The 21,896-nt window shown below is 34.8% G+C and overlaps 1 protein-coding gene across 1 annotated transcript; it reads right to left on the bottom strand.

The window, feature by feature from the left end:
* Nucleotides 1–1,908: 1,908 nt before the first annotated feature.
* On the bottom strand, nt 1,909–21,535 carry LOC149775863 (G patch domain-containing protein 3-like). Its single transcript, XM_089944489.1, has 6 exons — nt 21,143–21,535; nt 15,227–15,765; nt 12,746–12,920; nt 10,199–10,351; nt 7,445–7,661; nt 1,909–2,933 (listed from the first exon to the last, which is right to left on the bottom strand). The coding sequence occupies exons 1-6, from the start codon at nt 21,504–21,506 to the stop codon at nt 2,726–2,728; spliced, it is 1,656 nt and encodes a 551-aa protein (XP_089800615.1). The 5' UTR covers nt 21,507–21,535; the 3' UTR covers nt 1,909–2,725.
* Nucleotides 21,536–21,896: the final 361 nt, after the last annotated feature.

Here is a 21,896-nt window from a genome sequence, read left to right as displayed (position 1 = left end):
CCTAGTCCTTTGCCAGAAAGCGTCTTGTCATAATGTGAATTAAATTTTTACAAATGATGCCAATATGCTATGACAGTCTAGCTACTAAAAATAACCAACTTTTTAAATAATTTCTTGAAAGCCACTAAATTGAATCATACCAAATTTGTCCAAAATCATCCTGGTTAACAGCCTTACACATTGCATAAAATTGATGCCAGTCTATCATCAAATATGGTATCCAATCCTACCAATAGAAAAATATTTAGACAACTTTATATCCAAAAGTCTACCAAAAGAATTTGACCAACTTGAAACAAAACATCTGGGCATAGAGGCATGTCAGTTTGATAAATGATACTGATGTTTCATTGAAAAAAATTTCTAAAAACCAACCTACTCCTAGATTTTTTTATCCATTGCTCCTGCATTTGCTGTTAGGTATATGTCAATGTCAGGCTCACTTGGATCTCTTTTTTTTTTAATAGCTCATCTGGCTATACTGTAAAATGAACTTATGGTACTATCCTTTTTTTAATTGTGCTTTGTCTTTTTTCAATTGTTATTTGCAACTTTTCACCCACACCCACAACTGTCCAATTAGCATGATTTTACAGGAAGCATTATGGCATCATGGCCATTCATATTTACCCAGATGATGCTGATCCACTAACCAATATGGCCGTCATTGCTAAAATTGGAAAAAACATTTCTACAGTTTCTCAGCAACCACTCAATTGGGGGGGGGGGGGGAATTTTACCACATTGTCCTAGCATGAAAAGCCTTTCAGATTGATACCAATAATGATGATCCACCCATTTTAATACAACTGATGCTGATCCAACATTAAATATGGCTGCCATTACTAAAAACAACTAAACAACTTATAAAAACACTGCTCAACAGAATTGTACCAACGATGCTGGTAAGTCAGCAAATATGACATCACCATCGTTGGTTTAAAAAAAAATTAAAATAATTCATCAACTCTACAAATATTTAAATAAACAGAAATTTCAAAACAGAATTTGACAACATTGACAGAAAGCATCCTGGCATAAGGGGTTTCCAAATTTATATAAATTATGCCGATCCATTTTCAAACTTGTTGCGTAATTGTTTTAAAGATTTTACATATTTTAACTTTATTCTTTTTTATGCCTTTTACAGAATTTTAACACTTTTACATTTTATATTGCTATCTTTCATATTTACATTCTTTAAAAGGGGTTTTCTTCCAAAAGTCTGTGTGCAGTTCGTTGAATTTTAGTTACCTTCAGTTGACCCTTGTAGTGACAATTGAGCCGAGGTGCTGTACAGTGTTACTACATATCAGATACAGTATAAACCTTGAGACAACAGTTTTTAAAAAAAGCATTAAAAAGTGTCTTTCTCAAAGATTCATTGATGCAGCTCACCCAGGCTGCCTGGGTGGATATCAGACCCATAACCCCTGGATTAATGTTGCAACAACTGAGCTACTGTGGCTCCCACCTGCATAAAGTTTGGGCAAGTGATGATGATCCCCCTTTAAATATGGCTGACATTACAACAACAAAAAAAGAGAACTTTTTTAAAATTCATCAAGAAAAGCTGCTTAACAATTTTTTTTAAACATCCTGGTATAAAGGTCTTTCAGACAAATGATCTTGATGTGCACCAAATATGGATAAATATACAAAAAAAGAAAACCATGAAACAACTGTAACATAAGCAATCAGCAGCTTTGAAAGAAATATTCATAGAAAGCATCAAACCAACTGCTTGCAAAATTTTCTAGCATTTGTCTATTACTATGCTGATGTGTGAAAAACAACCTTTTAAGAAGTTAGGATTTTATGACAAGGAAAGTCAATTTATATTTACCTTGAGCCGTCTTGAAATGCATTCTTTTTGTGTGAATGGGAAAGAAAAACTTCACACCTAAGTCAGGTTTTCATATGCAAGTTTGGTATTTTTATTACAGACATGTTTTAGGACAATATATGTGTACCATCTTTGCCTTAGATTAATTATTTTTCATGTTTTGACACAGTTCTTTAAAATTAATTAAACCTGTTATGTTCCAGGAGCTTGAGTTTCGCAAGATGTACCCTTCTTAATGTGGCTTTTTTCCTTCCTTCCTACCTCTCTCTTGATTGATCACAAATTTAGGGGTCTGGATGATCCTGAATGACAGTACTACTCTTTATGCTAATAACAACAATTGACATATGTGATACAATCAATGCTGAACACCTCCCTTAATCAGTCCACAGTAATGTACTTAGTATATTCACCACAATAAAGTACTTTGGTATAACACCATCCTCATATACAAACACTAGTACAGTCACAACAGAATATTTTTTCCATATAATATAATGTGCCCCAAGTATAAGGCAATATCTCCTACCCTATATACTTGCTTATAAGTCGTCTAACTGCAAATTAATGTGCTGGCAGATCTGGCTTCATGCGGTTTGCTTAGGAGTACTCAGGAAAGCAAACAACATAGACCCTGATCTACCAGTGCATTATGCAATGATAGATCAGGGAATATGCTGTTTGACTCTACTTCTAAGCACTTACATATGGTATATCAATGTACACTTTTATAACTACCCATTATAGTTAGAGACCACTGTTCAATGGATTCACTATTTTTTGTCATTTGGTTTAAAGAAAGATGAAAAGATACAACCATGAAATTAAATGAATTCATGGTAATTTTTATCTCAAATGCTCCCAGAAGATGTTTTGTATTCATTCATTTTCTGAGTCGTTTTGAGGGCAAGTTGCTTTCTGGAAGAGAACCTCATCTCTGTATTTTAATGTATATGGATTATTTCTCCTGTGAAGTGGTTCTGCAGGATCATTTGTTGCAGGATTGTCATACACAGTAGAGATGATTACCTCCTTTGCTGCAGGCTTTTTCTGGCGAACATATCTGTTGATCTTTATTCCATGATATCTAAACAGCAGACAAAATAAATATACAGGTACAATTAAGCAAATCACAGCCTGATGTAATTGTAACCATTCATTTTCTGTAAACAAAAATATGTTTTCGATCAAGTACCTGTATATATGCAATAGTCCTGAACCTAAATGTGGAATTTAATCTACAGCCTTTAAGTACAATGATCATGGACAAAGCAATGGTGTCCATGAAGACCAATTTAAATGTTTTTTTTGCAAAATAAAATTAAAAGAATAGTCATAACGATATATGCCAGAGCAGATGTACTATAAAATTTAAATAATAACCTTTCTTCTTTCAATGGATGGATGTTACCACTGTCCCAACGTCTTTTTTTTTTCTTCATGCAAATTGTCAATAATAAGCTATATTCCTCTGGAATCCAGTTGTGATGGAAAGCTAATCTGGCCACTAATAACTGGCAAGAAATTTGTTCAATATACCACAAGGCCATGTAATCTTTAGTTGTGGTGGTGTTGATATAGCTATTCCATCTGTACTTTCATCACACACACCCAAATTGGAACTGTATTGGGTTAATCACCAACATCCATTCCTCGATATGCTCTGATGCACCAAATCAAGCTTTTATAAAGGTGTTTTAAATTCCATTCATACAGTTTAGCCAAAAATATCTGAACAGTGAAAAATGAAGAGGGTTTGTAATAAATGTGTTCATTGCTTTTCAAGATAAAGTTTTATTTTAGTGGGGTTGGAGGGTTCAACAATTTAAATATGCATGTATTATCAAGATGATTCTTTTGAATTACCATCATAGGTGTCAATCCCTTGAGATGAAAACCTGTACGCCAGACCAATGAAAACCTTACAAAGGCAAAAAAAAACTTACACGAAAAAATGTCATACATTATATAAGATCAACAGTTTTAAAACCACAAATGCTATAAACAAAGTATTATGACACATATTTACATAATTATTTACATTTCTGAAACTTTATTTCATTCTTTTTACTTATAACACTATCATCTTCCTACTTTGGCTGAGCAAAGAAGCTTTTGACGGATGCTCCCTTCTTCATTTCAAAATTTTTTTCACGCAGTTTTGTCCTGAAGTGTTCCTCCAGATCATATATGCTCGACACCACCACTTTAAAGTCTTTACTGCACATTTTACAAAAAGCATGTGAAGATCCTAACTTGGATACATCTACATTGCCAGGGAAGACTTTAATCCAATTAGCTTGAAACTTGCCACGACCTCGGTCAGTGTCTACAAGCTTGCATTTCTTTGAGTTAGGCTCAGCCATTTGAAGGATGGAATATTTCAACTAGATGAGAGAAATATAAAAAAAAGTAATTTAAAAAGTTAGATTTGACATGTGATAGAGGAAGATATCCCAATTACAAATATGTTACGAATTTATATTTTCCCCCATAAACCCCAAGATATTATGCCAGGAGCTATCCAAAAATTGAAATCTAGAAATAAAATAATTGACAAAGCAGCAGTCCAGAAGTTTATACCTTGTAAGCTGATGATTGTTTCTATTAAGATTGCATATCTGGTGTTTGAAAAGTTATGAATTTGCTATATGGTGTGTCGATTTTGGTCACAAACTTGATGTAAATTGGCAGTGTTATATATTTTCGAGTCACTCAGTATCTGTACTGCGTCCATCATTATGGCAATGCATCTTCCTGGTTGCATTATCTATCGGACAAACTTAACTCAAAACTATTACAGCATGATAAAATGCAAGAGCTAAAATCAGCAGAGTATTTATTTTTAATTAGTATATTGTTAAAATTTTTAATAAATTGACTTTATCGCCACATAAAAAATCGGACGAATTACGGTTATACCAACATGATTGCCACACTATGTAAAGTAAGAAAAATTATGCAAACTTTATGCATTTGATAGTAATAAGTATAAATAATAAAATAATAATGTATAAAATAAGAAAACATACTTACTACACAGGTAGTTAGTCAATATTAGACATCCGAGTGAGCATCTAATCTCTGAGTGATAAACGGTAAGATCTTCACACACTGGAGTTGAACCATGAATGAAACTCGTTTCATTATCAAAGGAAAAGCGCAGTTTTGAGTATGATTTGACTAGCTGTTTTGGGCCACCATAGTCTCACTTAATTCTCGTGCTAAAAAAATTATGCCCGGAGTCCCGGATGTACACAAAATGAAAAAAACTTTTAAAATCTATTTTTTTAATTTATTTTTTTAACGAAAAACGTACAAAATAGTTGTATGGCCATACAATGACGAAAAGAAAAAAAAACATACAAATTTTATTTGAATATGTTGTTATAATAAAGACTATATGCATGAAGTCCTCTGATCCTACTGCAGGAAATCAACAGAAAACTGAAATTGCAGACCCATACCAACAACATCTATTAATCCACTCACAAAAAAAACATGCAGACCCAATTCTGTGTCATATTTAGTGATGTACAAGTATATGAATATTGTCTACACTGTCCAAGCATCTTTGCATATAATATATCAATAATATGCTATATTCCTCAAGAGTTAAGTTGTTGTTGTAGGATTTAACGCCATTTTTCAGCACACGATAGGCTATACATGGCGGCCAGTATTAATGGTGGAGGAAGAACCCGGGAAAACCCCGGAAAGAACCACCGACCCTCAAGAAGCTACTGGCAAGCTTTCTCACATACCCACATTGGCCGAATCTGAGACTCGAACCTATGCAGACAGAGGTGAAATTGCACTGATCCGTAATGGAGAGCGCTTTAGACCACTCGGCCACTGGGTTACTTATAGCTGGAAAGAAGGCCACATACACATGCAATCTTAAATGGTTGAAATGGTGCTTATAGACATGTTTATTTCTGTATCGCACACCCAAATGGACTTTTAAGTGACATCCATGTATCATTACAATTTGATACACTGAATCAAGCCTTTATACATATCAGTTTGTTTTCCATTGCATTCACATAGTATAACAGAAACCATTTGGACATCAAAAGAAGAGGTACATAATAAATACAAAACTTAATTTATATTTTGTTGCAAGTTAAAGAAAGAACTCATTGGATAAGGTATATTAAATATGTATGTAACAGCCTCAAACCTGTTCTTTCCTCTGGCTCGGAATGAAACACATGATTAATTGTGAATTTATCAGGAAGCTGTTGTGCTATTGGTAATGGGTATAATGTCTTAATTATTAATTGTACTGGGTTGTCTCATCTCTCAAACATGAAAGTGAAACCTGCAATGGTAAACAGGATTATAAGCTCGATCCATACACCTGAATAGATCTTGTAATTGTGACGCATTAGGGACCCAGATTTGATACTATTAATTAAATAATTTCATTGGTTTCAATTATTGCAGATTGTAAAAAGGTAATAAACCGTTTTTATAAACTTAAATTCATGGATTGGGGAAGGAGTCCTATTATTTACTGCAAAATCCTCATTTGTTGGGTCTTAAATGTGGTGTCCATAGCAAAAACTACAAATATATGAGAAGTTGTACACAAAAATAGTTAAATCACAGTATTCTCTTTCTTGATAATTCATCACAATTGTAATGCATTGCCTCTTTAATGAAAAGCTTGTTATTTTCTCATAATAAATGAGGTGCAAAATAGCCTTCTAAAACAGTGTGTCTGCATTCATTGTCATTTAATAATCTGTTTGTTGGAGATTGTCCATGCTATTATAGTACTAGAACATGCAGTTGGAACATGCACAGGGACATTTTCCCAGAGTTCTCCTGACAACACAAGACAATCCACGGCATATTGATCAGTCAAAACTTGCTCTATATGGACATGGGTGTTGCATTCCGTGTGGTATGTGTTATAACATGTTTGGACAATTAAATGCTATGGAGGGGCCTGCTGTTTCAGTCTTTAACAAGAACGGCAAATGCACCATTTTAATTGGCCTTGTACTGGCCTTTTCATTATTTATTTTAAACCCTGTTATTCATTTATTGACAAATTAACATTACACCACTTCACTAATAAAAATTATATTTTATTAATGTTCTTGAGAAAACAAATATTTAAAAAAAAATCAGAACATTCTTGGAGAATCAATCCATGTAATTTAACTTTCCTTTCGGATCCTGTAAACCACTGCATAATTCTTTGAGTGACAAAAACTTTGCATGACCTGTTCACAGAAGTTACCTGTCTCAACCAGTAGTTTATTTTTTTTCCCAAGTGGCGTGAACTAACTGCCCATCTAGTTTAGCTGAAAGCCAAATGCTGCAAATACCCAGGTGACATGAACTAACTAATTAAGCTCAAAAGCCATATGCTACAAAAATACACTAACAGTTTGCTGACTGAATGCAGCTCCAACACCAAACACATGAATGACTATGTGACAACTAGGTCTCCACTACTGTGATATTCATCAAAAAGCAGATAAAAAGCATGGCAATAAAAGAATTGCAAACATGTAAAACAATTATAAAAAGAAACCAGTATACTTCCTCTTAGATTCTGATACTGTACATTCAATTACATACCCAAATCCTTTTTTGTCCCTTGGGTGTTGACCCTCATTTTCCAAGGCATTGGCAATCCCACCAACAGAGGATCCCAGTCCTTGGCCCTCAGTCCAGCCCTGTTTCTCCATGATTTTCCTGCCTACCCCTTTTGTATGCAGCTCAAATTTTCCTATCTTGTGTGATGGGTTGCCAGCCCCATTTGGAGGCTGAGTTTTGTGTTTCCTTTTGGCATCACCTGAATGATGAAAAGATGTATAACACACAACGGTATTTATTAGAATGGTCCGTTATAATCATAAAGAAAATTAAAAGTATGGTACAGGCAATCCAAATATTTTCTACCAAGATATTAACCTGGGATTAGAGATGTCAAAATTTTAGGAAACTTTACCGAGTGCTCTTTGATCATAATGATCAGTTCCTGGGATGTTGTATTAAATGCGAACCTGAACTGGTTTGTCGCAGGTTTACACATGCCAATCCCCAAGAGTGGTATAAGTTCTTGATCGAAAAAGAAAATGAAGGAAAATATCAAAGTCAAAAATGGGCAAGATGCATTGATTTAGCAAGTTTCATGATTCTAGGCAGGATAATGTGCATATAACATGCTGAAACCTTGTGTTCAATCAAACATGAAATATAGACCCTTTGTTGTATGGGTGTTCTATTAACAGAGAGATGTATCATCATCAATTTGCTTGAATCATGCATGAACAGTGCCTTAGAAATGAACAATGAACACAAAATTTAAACAGTCAGTGAAATTTAAAATATAAGCCATGACCTATTAATGAAAATGAAGTTGTGTTCATTAAGATGTATCATCTCACCAAATTTCATGATTCTGAATAGAATGGTATGTATATAGCATGCACAAATCCTATGTGGTCATGAGAAAATTATAGGTCATAGTGACTTTTTTTGTACAGACATGATACTAACATGTATTCATTCGTCTAGTTTCATGATTAAAGCATGAACAGTAAAAATACATAATTTAACCTGTCAATTGTGCAGATGGGTTACAATGACTTTTAAAACGAGGGTGTAATACTTAACTCATTAATCCCTGCCACCTCTATAACTCGTCATACTTTGCCTTCCTCATCTCCCAAGTGCCACGCTAACATGGTGCCGTTTACCTAGCATATTTCCTGAGGGGCAGTATTAGTCTAGGCCTGTATCCTGCACAAGTTAAATCGGCACAAACCATTGGTTGATTTCAAGCCATTTCCTAATTATGCAGGCAGATTAATCAATAACATTTTGGCTTACTTTGTAAGAGGGAATATTGCTGAACAAAGGCAGAAAAAAATTGACTTTGATAGCGGCAAAAAATGGAAACATTTAGATTAGAAAACAAAGAAAATAACAAGAATCAGCCACTGGAAGACTCTAGACTTTTACTCTGAAGATTCTGATGGAGTATTCACACGAGGTTAAGTTTGCAAGAGAGATGACAAGTGGAATTTCTGTGTACATAAAATGGAATGAATTTAATGTGTTGATAGTGTTAATTATTCATTGTGAATTCATAATGGATTTTATGGATTATTCATGGCAAGAGAAACAAATTGGTAAGAAAATCATTTATTTCATCTTTATACAGGAGTTTTATTTCTGCATGTAGTATGAAATTTATACCATTATATATGTAATTTTATTGAGAATTACTGTGCCAAATTTTAGGTTATTTAAAGGAACAAAAATAAGATTGATTGCAAGTAGCTCCCACTCTAAAAATCTGCAAGCCAAGTACTCGGCAAGTCTCATGGATACAGGCTCTGGTAAGTCTAACACTGCTCTAGGTGATCTCTCTGCATGTATGCTGTGGGGGAATGCCTAGCTGTTTGGCTCAGGGGTAAATGAGTTAAGAGGTTTCATGATTCCAGGTATAACAGCATAAAACATTTATTTGGTTATGAGCTAAATGCAAAAACTTAATATGGCAGTAAATTGTGAATGTAGGTCACAGTGACCAGTTTTGTTGTAAAGGTGTAGTACTAACAGATGCATTAAATCACATATGATAGAGATTCTGACATGAAAAGTGCTTGCGATGAACCCAAGTCATTAGTGTGAAATATGGGTCACAGTGACCCACTTTTGTGATAAGGTTGTAGTACTAATCAAGATGCATACCTCTCCATATTTCATGAATCTAGGTGTCACAGTATATGAACTGGGTGCACAAATCCCCAATGTCCTCTTTAGCTAAATGCAAAACATAACCTAAGCCAGCAAATGTGAAATGTAGGCTGCAGTGACCTCTTTTATACCAAGGGTATGGTACTAGTAAAGGTGCATACAATCTTCAAGTTTTATGATTCTAGCATGAACATAGCTTAACAAATACACTTAAAACACAAAGCTGAACCAAAATAAGTGAATCATGAAATATGGGTCACCAGTAAGGCTTTAAATCTGTATGTCCTTGTATGGATACTGATGCAAAGGGTAGTGCAATAGTTTTCTACTTTGTGAAAAGTAACACCAATGTTTTGCCATGCTCATGTATCATATATACTCACCTATAAGACAAGTCAAACAGCAAACAACAAAGATTCTGATCTGCCATAACATAATGCACCTGCAGATCAGTGTCTATGTTGTTTATTCTACTCATTACTGATAACAGACCTGCAACTGCATTATGAGATGGCAGATCTGGCTCTGTGCAGTTTGCAGCTGGATTCAACTTGTGAGTATCTATGGTAGGTGATACAATAAAAATCAAGTTTTAAAAGAACACAGTCATGAGTTGTAACAAACCAGAAGTAAATCTGTCCATATTTTCCAGGCCAGCTCTTCTCCTTTGCTCCTGCCGAATTGTCAGGAAATCTCTGGCATCTTTGTCTCCAGATCCTTCTTCATAGTAAGCACTCATGTCTACATCCCAGTCATCTGCTGTTTGCTCATCAAAATCTGAAATGGAAGCAGAAGTCACAAGATACCCTAAAATTCCAGAATTAAGCTGTCCATAAAGATACCATGAAAATAAACCCCAATACCACGACATCAACTCTCATAAGTAAGCCAGACTCAATGTACTGACAGCTTGGAAAGTAGAAGCAGAGACGTACAACACAAGAGATTTGCAACTGACTGCTGGATCAAAGCATCTCTGTAACATCACACGGTGGTGTGTGATTACATCCAAGCACACTTGGTATACCCAAATTGTGGGTCTGCTATGATTAAATCATAGCACACTTGGGATACCTATACTGTGGGTCTGATGCAAGAAAGCTTGTCTTTATAATCCATCTCGAAATGTGTTTGATTTTATTATTTATGGGATACAGAATGAATATTTAACATGAAATAAAAATGGTATTTTCATTTGTATGATTTTTCTAAAATTTTGTAAAAAGAACAGATTCATTATGCAAATAATGAACATAAGAGGCGGTTGTAAACACCCAAATTGGGGGCAATATCTCCATTGCCTCTTTTTTAAGCATTTCTTCATCTTCAAGAACTATTTGGTACCATACATAAGTTAAATAGATACTTTGTAAACTGCACAACATTTTGGAAAGTTTAAACTAAATTTAAGGCAATATCAATGAGCTTAACTTCTATCTTTGAAATAACATCTCTTTTTCATCATAATTGTCAAGCACATGGCAAGCTGCTTTATTTTGTGCATTTATTCATCTTGCATTAAATCAAGTCATACTGGGTATCATTTAAAAGCTAAATAAATTCATGCAGACAGCACAAGCTTTTAGAAAGCTAGCTAATATTTTAAGGGTCATGTTCAAGGCTTAAACATGAGCATAAAATTCTGCCCTTGAAATAGACCACTCCAGTGGCCTATTGGTTAGAGCATCCACTTTAGATGCTGGAGGTCATGGGTACGAACCCCGGCCAAGTCATACCAAAGACTTATAAAAATGGTACTAACAGCTGCCTCGCTAGGTGCTCGTTAGTGTTAGGACTGGTTGGCTTGGTGTCAGGGTACTGTGAGTGGGTGGGATATGATGCTACATGTCTACCTCATGATGCCCCAGTACTAGACATCACTATAAACTGTCACACTGCAGACATCGTAGTGATATGACTGAATTTTTTTTACAAATCTATGTCAGAAATCCAAATCACACATCACACACTGCCCCTGAAATGCTTTTTTGTTACTACTGTCAGATACACATCAACTACATTTTGCAATATGCTGTGTGATAAAGCTCATATCAGACTTATGGACAGCACTTCGGGTCTAAACATGAGCAATCCAATCTATGTTGAAATTCTGACACAACTCATGAACATAATTCAATTCCTCGATTTTATCCATTTTCTACATTATTATGCAAATCATGTTTGTATCCTCAACAACCTGAATTAATTTTTCTGTCAATGGGGGAGCTTTTTGACAAGCTAACTGCAAAATTAATGACAGTATGCAGGGTCAAGCTTAAACATAAAAAGCTCTTCTTGAAATAACCTGAACATGGTTACTAACATTATTTTCTTATATGTTTTAATTGTTCTGGTTCATGCATATCTTCATATTTCATTCTTCAAGTTTGATTTTTTAAAAAGCAATTAAAGTATTTCCTGCAAATTATTCAGTTATCAAGTCTTGAAGCATACTGAATTAACAAAACTCTGCAAAAATTATACAGGAATAATCCAAAAGCAATCATGAAATCAGTTTTCTTTCTTTTCTTTTTTTCTTTGAGCTCTTTTCATTTTTTTCTTTCTTTTTCAAATCATGGGTTTATTTACTTTTTGATAAAGCATATTTTTAATATCATCTCCTCTTCAGTAGATCAGAATTTAGAAAATAACTTACAAAAATCACAGGAACCTAGCAGCACTTCATAAGAACACCCTTCCTACTATCCACATTCTGTGTTCTCTAACAGTTTATTGCTTTACAGTCATTTTCAATTCATCCAAAATTTAATTCATTTTTGTATCCTAATACAGAGTTAATGATATCTAAACTTGAAACCAGTTTGTCAATACGATGACTGGCAAAATAAAATTCTGAATCATCTGGAAATCTAAATGCAGTGACGACTTTGTGAAATGTTTATTTTTTTTGTAGATTATGTTGCTTATGAGTCTTCCAGATGTGTCACTTAGCTGCTAAATTCTCTGCAATCCATGTGAAAAATTTTAACGAACAAATTCATTTACTGATATAAAATAAAATTCTAGTTATTCTCTGACACAATGAAACATGAAGAAATTGAATATCAGACAAACAAGTAAGATCATCTTTACAGGAAAGAGAAAAAGCTAAGAGCCCCATTTGGGATTGCAATACATCAGTGTCAATTAACAACATTAATGTATCTCTACCTCCTTCTTGTTCCTGCCAGTACTGGGCATCTGTATAGAAGACAAGTCCACTTCCTCCTTTTTCCCACTTGAGTTCTATATCTTCCTCAAACAGTCGCTCTGTATTCCGTTCTTGATTACTGGGATCATCACAAAGTGCTTCATGTCTCTCCCATTCCTCACAACTGCCATTATCCTGCAATCATGAATGCACAAAAATGACAAGAAAAAGGCATACAGGTGACTGTCTGATTTATCAATGTGTACAAAACAAAGCACATTCAGAAAAGGGACCGTTGATAAGATCTGTATTATTTTTATTGACACAGTCTCCTTTATTCAGTAAGAGTACTCTAAATAGCACACTATACATTCACTTCATGATTAACAGTTTCCTTTGCAGGAAGTAATGTGACACCATTGACTTATTTCCAGTTTGTCTCAATGACATACACCTATGGCCAAGGTAAGGAGCCATCCATTTAGTATGTACATATGGAGAGGGATGGGGAGGTAACTCAAATGATTGCACTTGCATATGGGGTGGGGTCTACTGATAATGTATGTATGCATAGGAAACGGGGTGAATGAGTGGGGTGAAACCTCGATAATAATGTGTCTAATATGTAACCTGTTCGACTGGGTTCAGTCAGCATTTGAATTTTAGTGGGCACTAGACAAACTGTTTAAAGTTACCCAGCTTATTTCTTTGATGCAGCCAGACATTCAATGCCAGTAGACTAGCTGTTTTATTAAACATGTTAATATTATTAATCCTTTATGGTTTCTGCATGGATTAAATATAGGCCATTCTATAGAATTTGGAGTGGGTGGGGGTGCATCAAGCGTACATACGCAGGAGGGGTGTGTAAAAAAGTATGCCTGTGTACAGGGAGGGGTGGGAGGGGGTCAAACTTTGCCAGATTTTTGTGTACGTACTAAATGGATGACCCATAAGTGGTCTTGAACTCGAGTTAATGTGCAAAAACCAATATGTTTTTCATTAGACTTACTATCACTATGACTGGGACCTCTGGTCCTTAAACCCAGACTGTACAGGCGCTTTAATACCCTAAATGCAAGTCATCCCAAAAGTTGGGTCATGAAACTTAGGTTGAATAAAGGTTAATCTGTTTCAAACTATTTTCTTTTAAGCCAAGCAACATTTACCTTTGGCTTTTTGATCCTCAAATCAATTGGGCTCTTTGCAAGCCCTCTGCAAATGTTGGTCAAGGTTCATGATAAGAACAAAAGGAACTGTTCAAAAACCATTCTTCTTCTTCAAGTCAGTGACCTTGACTGCTGCTATTTGAATCCCCAATCAATAGGTTTTTTTTTATCTAACTGCAAAAGCAAGCCATCCAGTGTTTAAGCCCATGGCTGTGAAGTAGAACAAATTATTGTGCAGAAACCATTTTTCTTCCTTACCCCAGGTGCAGGCTATCCACAAAATATGCTTGCCATAGATGGTGCAAAACTCGAGTTATTGTGCACAAACCATTTCTTATATCTCAGTTACCTTGACCTTTGACCTGAAATCAGTAAGTGGCTTCTTTCCCTCAAGAGAAAGCATTCCACAAAGTTTGGCAGAGGTATTCATTTTAGAACTGAAGATATTTTGCAGAATATGAAAATAGAGGGACAGACCATGTCTGCATAATACACTTTACCTAAATGGTCGACATACAGAAATGCACATCATTTTACATTATTTTTTTATCATTTATATATACTCCATTACTGGAGAAAAATGCCCCTTAATTGCACCAGAACACATCATTATACAAATGTCTCTAGAAATTGAGAAATGGGGAAGGGGTCATGTCCCCTAGCCTTGTCTGCATTTATGCAGCTTATCCTACTCATTTCTGTGTATTGACTTACAGTCAAACCAAAATATATCCCACTCCTTGCCATCCATGGGTCAAAGCCCAATATACTCAATTACCTTGAATTTCTGAAAATCCAAGATGTCATACCCATACAAGTACTCTTACAGTACATTAAAGTAACTGTACTTGAACTCTGAAATTTATTTTTTGGTGGGGTGGGGGTAAGAATAATTTTAACAATACATTTCAAATTCAATGTTGATAAATTTTGTCCATTTGATGTGAATATGGATAATTCTCAATAAGACGTGGTCTAATCCTGCATCTCACATGTGTCCATGCAAAACAGTCATCTTCTTCATAGATGACATTATGCCACGGCATCAGAGCAGGGTGGAAGGAGGACATTTTGAAATTGTGACAGGAAAGTAGTGCATAATTAAATTTTTTAGTTTTACCCCTCCCCAAAGCTACATCCTGATAGCAACAATAAATTACCTGTCACTATTGCACAGATGAATTCATCAGTTATGTCAGTAGGCTGATGTGTTAAGCTGACCAAATCAGAGAAAAATGGAATGTACTCGCCAACTGAGGGAGAGTTAATGATAAACTAAATATAAAATTGTACTAATCATGTCAAAACCATAAATCCTTTCTTCACATTTACCTCCTCTGAGTCAGACTTTGATTGTTCTTTCTCTATCATCTTTTCCTCTATTCTTTCCTTCATTATTTTTCTCATCTCAGCATCAATTTTTTTCTTCTTTCCAGATATTTTGTGTGCATCTTCACTTTTATCACTTTCTTTATTTTCAGCATCTTCATGAAGTTCCCTTGAGGATGATGATTCAGTGAAATATGTTGTTTTGGAAGATTCAATTTCCTGTCCTGAAGCTGAAAGTACAGTTATGTCCTCTTCTTCATTCACCTGAACTACTTCACCCCCATAATTGAATGGGACACTCCCATACTTTTTATTAGTCCTTGTCTTGGGAAAAATCAAACCCAGTTTTTTTATCACAGCAGGTGGGAGCCTGCACTGCTGTATGAATTCCAAAAATACCATAGTGGGTGTTCCCACATTTCCATTTGGCATTACATCTGGTGGATGTAGCTCTGGAAGTCCCAAAAGATCTTCTTCCGTAAACTCTTCTCTGTCTGGAGGTATCTTCTTTTGTTCATCTCTAGATCTGTATATGGCAGACTCTAGAAAAGTAAACAAGAGATAGTGGTTATGGCGTGACATTTATGCTGAGCAACAGTTTTACAAAGACTTCTTTTGTTCATGGTGGTCTATTATTTAGACACTACAGTGTACATGTAAGTTAGCTTTACATTTTTACATGTTATTCCATATTGCCTTATCATGGCATGCAACTGAACTCTAACCACTCTTTTATACTATTATTAATGTTTCATTCTCAAATTTATTTATTTACTGACTGAAAACAGAACTCAGAAGAGAAAAAAGTGCCATACACAAAGTAACCTCTTATCATAACCAGGTTTTTATCTAGGACTATTTGGAACTGAATACAATTACCAATTCCCAGTAATAAATTTTTTTCAAATCAGGCAGAATACTTAACTTAATTCTAAAGATGCCATTGGGTATCAGAATACCCAGTTTTCTGCCCCCCTCCCCCGATAATAACCTGGGTATTAAAATGAGGGTACCTATTTACCGTATATAACTTTTCTGCCAGTGCTTGTTTTCAAGTTGACAATCCTTTGACAGACCTTGAATATGTGTACTTTTTCAGTGCTAAGCAGAGGTTTGACTCTTCATAATTGACCTTAATCCCATAGCCTGTTTTCCTACATGACAACTCTTTTAATTGAGCCATGAGTGTGGTATAGTGCCAAGTAACAGATGGTGGTTATTTGATCTTGCCACATAATTGACATGTACTGTTGCAACCTTAAACAGATTTCACAAATTGTATGATCAAAGTGTTACTTACAAAACTCAAGCTTAACCTTTAAATAAGCATCACATATGATAGTTGGGTCAAGGAAAGGGAGTCAGACGGTATTTATTACGACCTGACCACTTTGATTTACTTGACGATGATGAAGGGATTTCAGAACTTTACCAGAAAATGAGGATGAATTCTTTGACTTTGTACCAACAGACATTAGTTAGTGATATTTATAGGATACTGTAAATTTAACAAAATGTTGACTTGACTTCAGGTTTGTACACATTTAATACAATATCCCTTTGATTGGGTACCTGGATAACCAATCATTAGGATAGATGGGTATCTGGTAGAAGTTTTCTAAAACTTTGGCATCTTTATTTAGTTCATGATTTTTTGTTCACAAAAATCAAATATTTCCCAGAAGTATGGACCTGAATGTCATTTAAACAAAACACAGAAAACACATGGTAATGTATAATGAATGTCTCAATAGCTGACCAGTTGACATTTGTTGTTTCCTGTTTCCTGTTTAAACTATTCCATTTCAAGTTCTTCAATGTTTACTGTTTATAATTACATTTAAAATGACTGCAAATTCCAAATCACTAAAGTAAAACAAGATCAAAAAGTAAAGTAAACATTAAGTAAAAATAAGCAACACTAGTTGAAGATTCATCTGACCTTTCTTATTTTAGATATTTGGACAGTTATATTTGGATGGAAGGTCATATCAAAGTTATGGAATCTACCAAAACCATACAGTAGCAACACAGACATACCTGCCAAAACACGTAATGTAAACAACATTATTTTTATCAAACACCCCTGTCATGTTCAAGTTTATAAAAAAACATGATTTCAGTAACTTTATAAAACAAAATGAAAGGGTCAGACAGACCCTTCTTAACACCATGATATATGCCCATAACATTTAACCTGTATAAACAGTCATGCACAATGCTCATGGAAAACTATCACCACAGGCTAGTTCATCCTGTTGATTGTCACAGGAGTGATTCAGAAAGGCAAAGGCAATCTGAGATTAACAATCACTATTGCACAGATTACTAAACTGACTGACAATACCTAAGATAATTTTGCAATGAAGAAGTCTCTGAGAACTGAGAACTGCTGTGGGACTGGATAAGTAGTGGACATAAATAGTGGATAATCAGCTCATATACTGGCTATTACATGAGAAGATACACAATCTGCTTATTCATATCAAACATTCAATTTTGCTATCTACACTATGCTGCTACCAGAACTTTCATTCTAACTTTTCACTTCAATATTACTGTCTAAATATATAAAACAAGGTTGGAAAGGTCTGAGAAAACTCTAACACCACACTTGCTCCCTATGTTTGTTATGCAAGAGAAATTATATATTTTTCATCTAAATAATGATAATCATAAGACGTCTAAGATATGACAATCTATGTGAGTAAAATGTGCCCTTTACAAATGTTCCAAGTCAGCTGGGAGATGTCAGTAATACAAATATTGCCTGCTTTCCTCTAACTTCTTCATTATTTTCAATGTTTAATTTTCCAAAGCAGGATGATATTTTATATATTAATAATGTTTATGTCTTCACAGATGCCTTGTGCATATGTTCCAGGCTTGATATTTTGATTTAGTGTCAAGCCTGATTTTTCACATCATGTTGTATATACTGTATATCTTGTACATTATAGTCCTTCATGTAAGACCTCGACACTGATATCTGTTTTGGGTGTCTAGGTCTTACTGCCTAAATAACAGCGCTGTGGAGTGTGTTTTGATGTCAAATAACATCGTAAAGAAAGTCAAATTGGGTTAAGCTGAAGTATACTTCTTTAATGAAATGAATAAAAAATATATTAATATTGAAGAAAGTGTTTAGATAGCTTCGTTTCATTCAAGATTCGTATCATCCTTTCAACCAATTTCGGTATTCCCATCTTCCATCACATTCCAGCTAACTGAAATGTAGGCCAATTGAACTTGAAAACATGTCCATATGCTTCTGTGAGAATTTGAATTTAGTAGGAAAAAGACGTCACAGTGAGTAAAGTCTGATTAAAATATTATAACTTTAAATTTTAGAAAAGCACTGATATGGGCTGCCAAGTATGTGAGATATTCCTGAAAATTTGACTTGGCATACCAATGTTAAATGACATTGGAACATGCTATACAGAGCTGTTATTTGGGTAGTAAGACCTAGACACCTACAAAATAAATATCAGCGTTGAGTCTTACATGTAGGACTATGTACATAAAAGCTAGAAGGCCTCAAGGTTGATTAGTTCTGTAACTAACTGAGTTACCGTCTCTAAATAAAGTCTTTATTATTATGGTGTTTCCCTTGGTAACTGGTCATTCCGTACCCAAGTCGTTTTGTACCCAAATGAGTCATTTCATACACAAAGCAATGGTCATTTCGTATCCAAGGTGCTGGTTGTTTCGTAACCAATGCTATAGTTTTCATTTCATCAGAATAAACTATTTCTATGTTGCTTTTTTCCTTTGTGAAAACTAGATAGATAGATAGATAGAGAGATAGATCAATAGATGGAGACAGACATACAAAATTACAAAGGTAATTACACGAACGATCAATGCTAAAATGAATCTACATGTTAGTGAAGCAATGGCTACATATAAATGGATAATAATAATAATAATACAATTAATAATAGGAACATAATTAAGGAATAATATTTTATGAATACTACATGACCTTGTATACTTTAAAGGGAAGCAAAAGAGAAATGTTAAGTTATCAAATGTTAAAATCCACGGATATCTAGTAAGTTGAAGCTTTCAAGCTTAATTCAATTTCACACGTTGCCCTCATTATGTGTCTCTTTTTCAGGTGATGGCGCTACCATTTTTGCCTGCAGAACATATAGCCCCTGCCTTTGCCAGTCTTATGGAACAGTCCACAAAGATTCCCGTTATACAGTTGGGTTGACTATGTGGAGTCAACCTGGATTACGAACACCACATTCCTGGTTGAATCATGGTCTGTGTTCAGAAAATCTGTTTGAACCAACAATGATGTAGAGGGTTGGCATTGTTGGATCAACGCAAAAGCCGGCCAAGCCAATCTTCCTTTGTATGTGCTAGTTAGCCTCTTATACGACGAAGCCACTTCAATTGTTACACAGATTCAACTGGTGTCAGAAAAAAAACTGAGAAGATACCAGAGAGAAACATACCAAAAAATGCAGGCGAGAATATTCTCTGTGTGGGAAGAGTACCAGAATGGCATTATCTCCTCCTCAAAATTACTGAACATTGCAGCAGCATATATGGCCCAAAAACTGACTGACAAGGCAAATAAACTGCACTATTATACAATGATTTTTAAATCTGAAAACATAAATGCTTATAGTAATTATGTTTTTTTCATGTATGTAATAAAACTCTGAAATGTACAATTCGGAACAATGTTGTTAGTCTTTTGTTCTTTAAGAAACCTGTTTGAGCTAATCTTTCGTCTTACTGGGAAGGCTCCTTCAATCATGCATTGGATTGTAATTTTTGCTGTTCTATTCTGGAAAAAAATGTATGCCGTATTAACTGGGGTGCTGTATTACAAATGTTTCAATACTGGCAGAATCAAAGCATGCATACATATATTCAATTCTTTAAATAATTAAATCAGTTTTAAAACACAGAAGTAAATATTTGTAAAATGCAGTGTCAAGTTAAATTATCCTCTCTCTCTCTCTCTGCACCATTATTTATGTGCATTATATTTAGGAGGATAACAAAATAAAACAGATTATGCCAAACAATGAAAACAAATTTTAACTTGCCATGAAAAAAACATAATTTTTATACTCAGTTGAAAACAGAGAATTTCAATTATGCCACTAACTTGTTAGCTTCTTGTGAATGGTGAAAGTGTCCAAAACTTTGCACAAGTACGCTAATGTGACCGGCAGTGTACACCAAAAATGGCTTCGCGGTCCATATAGTATACCACGTTCAACACCTTTAAAATCATGCGATAAAAATTGAAATTAACACCAGTATTGGTCCTTGGAGAAGAGAAACTTAATCAAGCAACACTTTTATCTGCATTCAACCCCGTTTAAAAAAGACCGCAGAATTTTTGTTAATTCTTTATAGCACATAGATGCTATAATACAGTGAAACAATAGGTACTGTAATTATTTGCGTTTGGTTAATTTTTTGCCCAGATATGCTTTGCTTATGCAATTTTTAAGGTGGGAAAATGATTGTGCCTAGAGAAGGAGCGGTAAATATGACAATACTGTATATTTGACCTTGTAAATTAATAGGTATGAAACGACCAACACCTTGGGTATGAAATGACCAGCACCTCGGGTACAAAACGACTAGCACCTTGGGTACGAAACTACCACCACCTTGGGTACGAAACGACCAATTTCCACTGGGTACGAAACGACTTGGGTACAGAATGACCATGAGCGGTTTCCCTTTACCCACATTTGCGCTTCAGAGACCCCAAATTTTTAATTTGACACCCAGATTGACCCTCAGTTTTGACACCAAGGGGACTTTTTTACTCCCATTCTTGCACCCTTAGGGGATACACTGTATTATTATTATTATTATTATTATTATATTATTATTATTATTATAAAGGTCTGGTGTGTGATGGAGAAAAGCACAAACCATTCTTTTTGTTGTGAACCCGTATTTTGGATATATAGCATAAACTAGGAATTGATTCATCTTTCTTATCTAGCCAGTGTTTTCTGTGATACATTTTTATCAGTTCTTTGAATTTCGAATCCATAAGCTTGATAACACAGCATGTTGTGCGTTTGATAGACGACTGAGATGAACTTTGCTGTTGTACGTCTGTCCCATTGCTTGTTCTTTGTGCCTCTGGTCGGTGTCTAAAATGAAAACATTGAAATCCCCTGGACTCAATAAACTGAGAGAAGTAATTTCGGAGATCACAGGAATGATGGTCAGGTGGAATATTATTAATAATTGCGTAAACACTTTCGTCCTCCTTTACTGTAGACGCCATATTTGGCAGTTTAAAGTTTTCAGACCAAATTATATCTAGCGTGAATGTATATATCTTGAAAAGGACTGTTAACCCGACTAAGATGTAGCCTAATATTACACTCAATGATGATATTAAGAATATTCCGATTATTATTTGGAAAACACCTGGTTGCGTCATCATTCTATAAATACGTTAAATAAGCCCTCAATTATTATTAACTCATTAAGGATCAGAAGGTGTTGAAAGACGAACAATATTGAAAGTATAAAGCAAATCTGTCCAGTATATGAGTAAAGATTGATTTTGAACATTAGCTTCTTCAATGATGTAGATTGCTATAGGCAGTATCATTCATCACGTGACTTTCACCCTTAAGTCTCCCAAAAACTGAACAATAAGCGTGGTTGA

This window comes from Sinohyriopsis cumingii, chromosome 19 (assembly GCF_028554795.1).
Source record: "Sinohyriopsis cumingii isolate HCF-2022 chromosome 19, ASM2855479v2, whole genome shotgun sequence".
Lineage (NCBI taxonomy): Eukaryota > Metazoa > Mollusca > Bivalvia > Unionida > Unionidae > Sinohyriopsis > Sinohyriopsis cumingii.
This window is presented reverse-complemented; position numbering and strand designations above follow the sequence as displayed.

Coding starts and splice junctions, on each gene's coding strand:
- LOC149775863 (XM_089944489.1), bottom strand. CDS start 21,506: ATGGCGTCTACAGTAAAGGAGGACGAAAGTGTTTACGCAATTATTAAT. Junction 15,766..21,142: donor GGTTCACAACAAAAAGAATG/GTTTGTGCTTTT, acceptor TTACTTTTCTAG/AGTCTGCCATATACAGATCT. Junction 7,662..10,198: donor TATGGACAGATTTACTTCTG/GTTTGTTACAAC, acceptor TTCATCATTCAG/GTGATGCCAAAAGGAAACAC.